Source organism: Teleopsis dalmanni, chromosome 1, assembly GCF_002237135.1.
Source record: "Teleopsis dalmanni isolate 2A chromosome 1, ASM223713v2, whole genome shotgun sequence".
In the NCBI taxonomy this organism is placed as follows: domain Eukaryota; kingdom Metazoa; phylum Arthropoda; class Insecta; order Diptera; family Diopsidae; genus Teleopsis; species Teleopsis dalmanni.
Genome location: NC_051846.1, coordinates 204,243,141 through 204,253,524, shown reverse-complemented (window position 1 = coordinate 204,253,524; position 10,384 = coordinate 204,243,141). Strand labels below are relative to the sequence as shown.

At 24.9% G+C, this 10,384-nt stretch overlaps 1 protein-coding gene across 1 annotated transcript; it reads right to left on the bottom strand.

Moving 5' to 3' along the window:
• Positions 1–9,316: 9,316 nt before the first annotated feature.
• Positions 9,317–9,843, bottom strand: LOC119674741 (putative glycine-rich cell wall structural protein 1). The gene is made up of 2 exons (XM_038085900.1): positions 9,685–9,843; positions 9,317–9,628 (listed from the first exon to the last, which is right to left on the bottom strand). The coding sequence occupies exons 1-2, from the start codon at positions 9,737–9,739 to the stop codon at positions 9,435–9,437; spliced, it is 249 nt and encodes an 82-aa protein (XP_037941828.1). The 5' UTR covers positions 9,740–9,843; the 3' UTR covers positions 9,317–9,434.
• Positions 9,844–10,384: the final 541 nt, after the last annotated feature.

Below are 10,384 nucleotides of genomic sequence, written 5' to 3'. Positions count from 1 at the left end.
ATTATATATTTTATATAACTTTGAAGTAAGAAAGTTTTTATGAACTTTTTTGTGAAGAACTGAACGGTGTTCAGTGTCTAAGTTTGTACCTCAAAAATATTCTTTAATGGCTTTTATTTCTGTTATATACTGAAATGATTATTGTTTATTAAAAAAAATTCTTACAATTTCATATATAAGTTTTATTTTACAATTTCAATTTAACCTTTTTAAAACTAAATAAATAAACAATTATAATTGTTATATATTTTTGCTCAATAATGCGAAATACATATTATATATATAATTTTCAAGTAGCATTAATGAAGCTATAAACTAAAGTTCTATCGAAATGAATCACTCTTTTCAGAATAAATTTATTTCAAATTTTTTATACAATACAAAATAAATATAACTCAATTTTATCTGATGTCTCATAAATTTTTCACAGAAAAATGGTCCAAAAACTGACTAAATAGACCACGATTAATATAGCACACAATATTCATTGCATTTTTATTTAAAAAATAATTGCAATAGTTTTATTAAAAACAACAATATTAACTTATCAATCAATTGTACATATTTTTTTCTTATATTTTCTATTAATTAATGCTAAAAGATTTGATTGCAATACAATTTAACAACTTCTTAGCTGTCTTACTAAGTATATCTACTATGTGTATATTATATAGTTTACTATTATCTGTTATTGTAAACAAAAAATATTAACGAGCAATATATTTTTGCGTTGCAATTTTTCAAATACGTAATTAGCAAAAATTTTCATCTCAGTGCAAATATACAAGTAGGTAGTTAAATACATATCATCAATAAACCTGAAAATATCAGCAAACACTCACTCTATATCCGTAATTAAACAGTATGTTAAGTACACAATCAACTTGAAATGCAAAATAAATCAAATTAACAATTACTAATGTAAAACATTACTAAAGCTATTACCTATTAGCCTTGTAGCTATCAACTTAAATATCAGTAGGTTTCTTTTTCATACTATTAAAACTTTTTCCCACTATATCCTACTTTCACTAACTCAAAGAAAGTCATTTAAAATGATATCATTTCTTTTTTAATTACTTTTCTCGCAACAACCTAATAACTTGTAAAGCTATGTTTACACTTCACATTTACAAACCTCAACGACACTTATACACTTAAAATTAAGTGTTTACACTGTGTTTTTTAATTACTTTGCTCGTAACAACCTGCTAACTTGTAAAGCTGTGTTTACATCTCACATTAATTAACCCCAACTATACTTGTGCATTTAAAATTAAGTGTTTAGACTATAGTAACTAAATAAGCACACTATAAAATTTGACAGACAATACCTGGCAGACAATTTCAAGTTATTGAATAAATTTAGTAAATTCAATTATTAAAAGTTTATTAACAATTTACTATATATAATAGACCCAGCTTTAGAAAAGATACTATGGCCGTGTGCGAGTTCGAGTAAATTGATAATAAATTGAGGGAAATAGTAAATTATATCGATATTGCACTGAATGTTCGTATTTGCTAGAATTTGTAAATTGAATTGTAGGGCAAATTAGATAAAAATTATATAAATTAGGTGTTACCATTGTGAAAATTTTATAAGATGTTTAATAAATAAACAAAATAAAAATAAATAAAAAAATTTGAAAACCTTTAACAAAAAATAATAAATAAATACAATAAATTTACATAAGTGCAGTGCAAAAAATCCCTATAAAATTTCAATTTACTTTATCTCAATTTACTAAAATTCGCACATGGCCTATATATAATACTTTTTATCAAAAATTTTTTTGTTTTTCTTTCAAATTTGATCGTCAATATAATCATTATAATTATCTAAAACATCTTGGCATCCGTATCGCTACTAATTGCTATACAATTAGCGAGTTAATTTTGAAAATGGAATTTTTTCGATACGGCATTCAACTAATTGAATTAAATTAGTAGACAGTTAGGTTGTTTTGACACAATTATCTAAAACATTTTCGTGTTGGTATTGCTACTAATTGCTATACAATTAGCGAATTAATTTTGAAACTGCGTTAATCATGCTGTAAATATAAACACTTTATATGTGCTATAGGGCATTTAATTGTCCATATGATTTAAACAACTATTTTAATTGAATTTAAATCAATTCTGAAAATGTGTAAATAACAAAAGCTAAGTGTTTGGTGTGGCCTAACATATTTCTAGGAAATGCTTTAAAATGTAATTAATTAGTTACTTGTCACGTGTATCTGCGGCTTCTAACAAACGAATCAAAGTAAAGTTTAGTAAAATTAAAACGGGTTTGTTATAAATTACAAGGTCAGCCAGTTTAGCACCGACTGCAGTTAATAATGTAATTGCAAAAACATGCAAATTGACTGCAATCTTCTGAATCACAAGTGCAAATACTGCTGAGCACTAATTTTGAAAATTTTAAATACTCCGCAGTTGAAGTACGCAAATGTTAATGATAAGTTGTCAAGTATCTCACAACAAAGCCGTAAAATCTTAATGAAAATTACAACATAATTCTATAAATAAAACAATTGAGATCTGAAATTAATACTAAAAATAGTTTAAAATTGTTAATTTTCAATTTTAGAGTTCGGATTTCGTGTTTATGTTGAACTTTTGTATGCAAAGTTCTGATTACGAGAAAATTTAAGTGTTAACCTACAATGAATATTTATATTTTGCAATTTGTTTTACTAAATTTATTTGTAAATACACGTTGTCTGGAATGGAAAAATTGCTAATTTAATATTACTAAATGTGAACAATAAAAAATTAATTTTACATTTTATGTTCTTATTTTAAAGCATTTATTTTGTCATCACAAAGTTTCAATTTCACATGTAAATTAATGCATATTGTTAATATGGCATAATTAAACACTAAAATTATATTAAAAAATTTTTTAACAACACTGTTTATAGCACAATAATTTTAATAATTAAACAAATAACTTCTAAGAGTTTGTACGAATTAATAAGTATATGAATTTAATTTTTTTAAAAAAAAATTATTATTAATTTTGAAAACAATTTACTTTTATATGGCTTATGTTAAAGGTAAACCACAAAAAAACCTTTTCACCCTGACGCAATCGTAATTCGAAAGTTTCTACTTCACTTACGCCTTCTAATATTTCGTATTTCAAATGTAATCAATATTTCTTTAAATTGATATTCTATCGAATTGATGATCTTGCACTACATCCTCTTTCTCATACTGTCACTTGAAACATGTATTTCGCTGGAGCATCACCTTCCATCCTCAACTCGAGCCAAAGAACTCTTTGGATATTTATTCGCTGCACAATGTGAGTGTCAGGGTTAAGTTCACAGAGCTCAGATTGTATATATCTGCTGTAGCCTGAATATTGTATAAAGGATCATGCTGAGAATTAATCACTTGAATATATCCCGTACTAATATTGTGCTATTGTCTATGTTTCTATGAGAGATAGAAACATAAATAGAATAAATAATCTCTAATATATAAGTTATAATAACCTCTGCATTACTTACTGAAACCATAGTAACAGTTATAGGTAGTAATAGTTTTTTGCCGCAACTTCAAACTAATTTCGTGGTAATAATTAAAAAATTTATTGACTACACAGATTATCCAAACATTTAATTCATATTAAAACTTTTTTATTATTATATATTTTTTTTATCAATTAATTTCACTGACAACTGTCGACTGAAACTGATATCTAAAAATTGAAAACATATTATATTAATTAAATTATACTATTTTTGATTATTTTATATATAATATACGTATATATATTTGTTTTAAATTAATTATCAGTTTTATAAATTACTTTTAAGTTATCCTCCCCTTAGTGAATTGTTAGTGTTTATATCGTTAGTAAGAAGATGACTTAAAAATTGAGGGGCAATAACTTCTTATTGCCCCTCAATAACTCATTAACGAGGCAATAACTCTTTAATGAAAGATATTTAGAAGATAAACAAAATTTATCTGTATGTATCAAAGTAATCGTGCAATATATATTTTCTTCAGAAAACATACTGCAAAAACATTCAAAGAGGACTTTGAAATTGCATTTTAACTTAAAGAAAAATTTGGAATTTCAAATATACTTTGTTAACTTAAATCAGAATATATTTTTAATCCTTTGAAAGTCGAAAAGGTTTGTATACTAAGCACAAGTTTTCTAAGTTTTCTAGAGTAAAATATGATCTACATATAATAAGCATTAGTTCAAAAATTTACTTTCAGTTGTAAAATTTATCTAAAATTTTAGATACACACTATATATATTGAAATGTACTGCAAAAATTACTTATCTTAGTTTAACAGATAATTTGAAACAGAAAATGTGAACAGATACTTCTAACTTTACTTCTTTTCTTCTAGTGCTATATATAGATAATTTAAGTTTATTAAAAATTTATGTATTTTCTTGGTGGGAAACCCATATAACACACTGTAAAAATAATCTTCAATCTTGTACATAATAAAGTCGAATTTGATGGATCATGTAATATGTGAATTAATAAAAACAGACTTTATATTTATTTAAATGGGTCCATCAATTGAAGTGCACTTTAATTGCTTGATATTGGGGTTCTAATTTAATCTAACGTTGTAGACATCACATTTTATTCTTTAAATAATCGAGTAAATAAAACAAGAAGTGAACTTGTGATAACTAAATTAGTCTTAGTTTTATTGAAACACAAGTAAACAATATATTATTTAGCGATTTCTAGTATATATATACCAGAAACAAGTGTTCCAGAGACTAAAATCTTTTTTTATTCTACAGAATAATTTTGTTTTCTATGAACTTAATTTTGAATATATTATAACATACATCTTATTCTTCTATCTCTCTTGAATGGCACAAAATCAAGAAGTTTTGACGTTCCCTATTGTCCGTACAATATTGTCCATTACTGGAGTGGTGCATCTCTGGCGATATTCATACACAATTTTTTGTTTATTTTCAGAATATAAGTCTAATGACGTATTATTATTATCTAATACGTATTATTCGCTAATTTTATGCTGATAAGGAACTTGATTTCGTAGTTTAAGATAACAAATGCATTTTCTTATGAATAATACCAGTGTCTGTGACATTGTGAGTAGTTTTAAATATTTTACGTAAAGAAATTTTAATAAAACTCATTCAGACAATTTAAGTTAATTTGTTTTCAAAAAGTTTACTACATACAACTCACAGGTTTGAAATTAAATCTGGCTTAACGATAATGCCTATCGAATGTTGCTTCCTTAAAATAGACTAATTCAATTAGGAAATACATATCAGTCAAAGCTCAGTAAAATGTTCCTTTTTAAACCCATATTATTTCTCCGTGATTAAGGAGGACTATGACTGTTTCAACAAAGACTGAAAGAAAGTTTACACGAACTAACATATATTTGCTACTACTTAATGCACTGTATTTATTTATTTATAAAAATTTAAACCTATGTGTTATAAGTTCTTCTCATAAAGCATGTTAAGTCAATCAAAAACCAAACTAAGGTGAAATAAATATACTAAAAGGTTTTTCCATTAAAATTTCATTTTTACTTATATGAATACATATATGTGTTTCAAAAATTTGATACAAAATATATATATTATAAAAATATTTTTATGTTTAACACATATATGTACATAATGTGTTAAAATATTAACATGTTATTTTGTATTCATTAATAACAGTAAATAATATCTATATACAGCTTAATTAATATATTTTAAATTTTATATAGATATTATTTATATTTACTAGATATTTTATAAATAAACATATAACTATGTAATGAGGAGTAGTGTTTAAATTACTTATATATAACGCAGTAATATGACCATACTAGATAAATATATACAAAACAATTTTATTTAGTTTCTCATTTTTTTTCAAGGGGACTTTTTTTAATTATATATAAATGAAATCTTAAGTCGGCTTATGACTGCAGTTAATGCTGCAGTCGGAAGATTGCATTATTGAATTATAAATATTTATTTAAGTTTCTATAATATTAACATTACTATCGCTTGTCAAGTACTTAAGCAAATTCTTCGAAATTATTTTATCTGAATATTTATAAACTTCCAATTAAAAGCCCATTTAAATAGCATTCAGACGGTTATTGCGCAATTTTCATAATAAATTATCAATTTTGTATTAAAAAAATATACGCAGAATATAATGTATTTCATGTTTTATATGAACAAAACGATATTGTTTAATTTCTACTTAATAACTTGTGTTCACTTTAGACTGCTATTGTGGTTTTAATTTATTTTGATAAAAAAAAATCATAACAAATTAAAAAATAAATAATGGCAATTATATAAATATACTGGCCTTATAAATATCAAAAGATTACGGTCAAAGTCTTTTCAAAACTATTCACTATATGCACATAGAATATTTATTCTTTAAAGTAAAAATTAGTAATCTGGCTTAAATCTAAAAGTTTTAATGGGACTAACAAAATAAAAAGTAAAAAAAAAAACAGAACGCAGTTGTATAGTCAGCTGTCTGAATTAGTGGATAAATCGTTGTAGATAAATTTGGATGCTCTCGACATTTCCACGAACATCAACAATATTCTAAGTTGAGTGTGCATGAGAAAGTTATCTAAATCCTTTGTTAAAGATCCAGTTTCTTTAAATTTTTTTATAGCTTTGTCTATAGTGTGCTCAGTTCAATGATTACCAAAAGTTTCTCGGTTGTACAAATCAATCCTCCAAGCAATCACCATTTGTATACTGGGTTTTACAATTTTTATTTAATATATTTCATTAAAATCAACACCATAAATTTGGTAAGCCTATAGCGTAAAAAACTTCGTTTTCCAACTCAGTCTAGGGAATCTTTAGTCTAAAAAGAATTAAAAATTTGGGTCAATATGTACGGTTGTTTGTATAATAACCATGTCTGGCTTAAAAATAGAGATGAATATGTAATGTAGAAGAGTCCAAATTCTTCTCTTCATCTACCTACTTGAACAAGGAAAGTCCTCAATATAGTTTTCATGCTGTACCACTATACACTAAGACCAGTTATAATTGTTTTTTTTTCTAAAAATATTATCCCGGATTGACATGTTGCCTGTATTTTTTTAGTTTATATCGTCCTTTTTAGTTTAATAAATAATTTTTTAGTTGATGATGAATACATAAAAGTTAATTTAAAAAGTTATTACAATTTTGTTACTGAGCTTCTGTAGTAACTCTAAAATATTTTTAATAAGATGTCTGTAACTAACTATTACTATTTTTCCATTGTAATATTTCTCTATTTTAAAAAAATAATTTCTTTAGGTGATTTTATATCAACGAAAAAATATATCTCTTAGATTTCAATCCATGAATAGGCGATAAAAAACAGATAGTCACCAGAACAGTTTAAAACAAGTTTTTATGTGATATGGAAACGTGCCGGACAGTAACACATTTCTATATAATTTTTTGAAGATTTTTCTAAAATTTTTCTATTAACTTTCTATTATTTAATTCAATTCAAAGGTTTTACATATTATAGCAAACAACTTACCTAATTAAGCTATTATTATTCTTTATTTTATTTTAAGAGAGGTTTCGAAAACTAGTGAACAATAACAAAAAAATTCTTTAATATTATTTTAATTAATTGAAATTTTGGCTGACTATGCAGCTGTTTCTAGTATTGTCAAATATCCATTATCAGTGATCTTGAAATTATTTCTTATATTTATTTATTCGTAAATAGTTTTTTGACACTACAAGTACCAAAGATTGAAATCGTGCCCTGCCCAATTTGAAATTCAGAGTCAGCGTTCAATAACCAAATGACCCAAAGCTGTATTTGACTGGTATATTCGAACTTGATGTATTGTTAATTTGCTCTGAAAGTACATTAAAATATTTATTTGCTGTGAAATAATAAATCGAAATAATACCGAAACCGGCTGCATAATATTTGAATTAATTAATAATATTTATATTAATAACTATAATATTATATTATTAATTATATTTATATTATTAATTATTAATAATATTAATATTATTAATTATTAATAATATTTATATTATTAATTATTAAATTTTCATATGATTCCTTTGCATGCTTTTACATTATTCTTTCTTGTAGATAGAACCTAATCTAGGAATGTAATAGGGAGAAAATAATATTTTATTATTTTTTAATATTTTTAATATTTTAAAATATTATGTTAGATAATTTATCATCAAATTATGTTATTTTTGACTTACCTAACATAGCTAAAAAATGTTTATTTTTTTAAATGAACTGGATATGCAACTTTTATTTGAAATTTTTTTAAATACATTTAAAAGAAATTAATCTTAGTACATAAATCTGTAATCAATCAACATGTGATTATTATTAATTAGAAATTATATACATTCAATAAAGTATTAGATTCGTCAGTTAGTACAATTAACATACTATTAATTACTATATGTAAGCCATGGAGATAAATCGGATTTGGTTAAACTTTTGTAATAAGAAGATAATAAAATAAGGTGTTATAAAGCACTTTAAGAACTTAAGCATTTCTTCTTTCTTAATCTGATCGTAATAACCATCATGTAAAAAATATATAGCACGATATTTAAACTACCGGTCCATTGATTGTTATAGACTCCAGTCCGTAAAATATTGTAATTTACTCTTTAACGATATTTTCTCTCGGAAAAAATTAATTAGAATTTAATTGATTGTGAAACTCTAGGATTATCCAAAAGAGGAAAACCATGAAAAAATGTATCATTTGTGGGCAAAAAACTGGAAAGTCCCTAATAGATCGCGGAAAAGCAACACTGTACACACGCAATATACAGACAATTAAAGTATTTATAGCTATCTAATAGATATATAGTATCTATAACGGATTTATAATACAAAGGGTATTTTCAGCTTACTGATATTTTTGATAAAAAATTTTCAGTTAGATTTCACCATATTAAATATATATTATTTTTGTATATTTGATTAGTGTCTATCAAATATTAAGGCATAAATAAATTATATTAGATTTCAACTAAAGATGCTTTTTATGATAATATTATTATTATGTTTTGAATAGAATATTTCAGATCATATATAAATTGCAAATAATAATCAATGCTTTAGTCAAACCATATCAATTTCAAAAATAAATTTAATTTGATAATGATTGAACTATGACGGAAATCATTTAACATAATTACAAAATAATAATAAATCATGTTTGATTAATGTGATCTTTATTTTAATAAAAAACTTTAATTAAAAATAATTTTATATATAGTTGTTAGGTTCATAAATCTATATAAATCATACTTAATAGCGAATTGAGGTACATAATTTTTGGTCAATTGTAGTAGAGGCACATAAATGTGCAAGACAATTTTCAGCAGATGATTTAAAACATAAGCATATATTTTTGTTTTATGGACATGGAGGCATCCATGATGGGCGCACACAATCTGGACCCTTGGCACCACCAGGACCACCAGGACCGTTGCCCCAACCGCCGCCACCACCTCCACCACCACCGCCGCCTCCACCACCAGGCTCACAATTGCAACCTCGTCCACCGCCACCGCCGCCACCTCCTCCACCACCGCCAGGCAATGGATTAGCTATTAAAAATAAAAACAATTTAAAATAAATGTTATTAATAACAAATTTTATTTACCTTTGACTAACGCTATAGCCACTAATAAAATTGCAAAGATGTGTAGAAATTTCATGTTCGATTGATTCCAATACTAACTCTGAAATAAATGAGTAGAAAGCATTCGCGATATTTTATAAGGCGTTTGTTTGATTTGAGTTAAGCCGATTTTTTTAATGCGAACATAAAAAAATGAAATAAAAATCAAACAATGGAAAAACCATACAAAATAAAATTTTTATATATTGTAGTTTTCTTATCTCCTTGGAATTTCCTGTATTACACAGAAAACGTAAACTGAAACGTAGCTGTCATTAAACCGATTTGATTCAAATAATTGCAACTTATGTTAAGTAAACGATGATAATAAATAATTATAGCAATTATAATAAATTAAATATGATGAAATCTATACATTTACAGCACCTTGTACTTTGATTTTGTATTATTTCTACTATCATCTATCTACACTATTTTTAATAGTTATGTATACACAAAATTCAAGATACTTAAATAGAGAATATATATACAATTGATACAAATATATCAATTGCTACAAAAAACTATGCAACGAAGGAAGACGAAGGAATAGATTTAAAGTTGTTATCTTCTAAATAAAAATTTTGGAAAAGATATAAGTAATTATTTAAAAAATTTATTTAGATTGTAAAAAAAAAATTGTTTTTAAAATATTTTTAATAACGTTAATCTAGTCCCAATG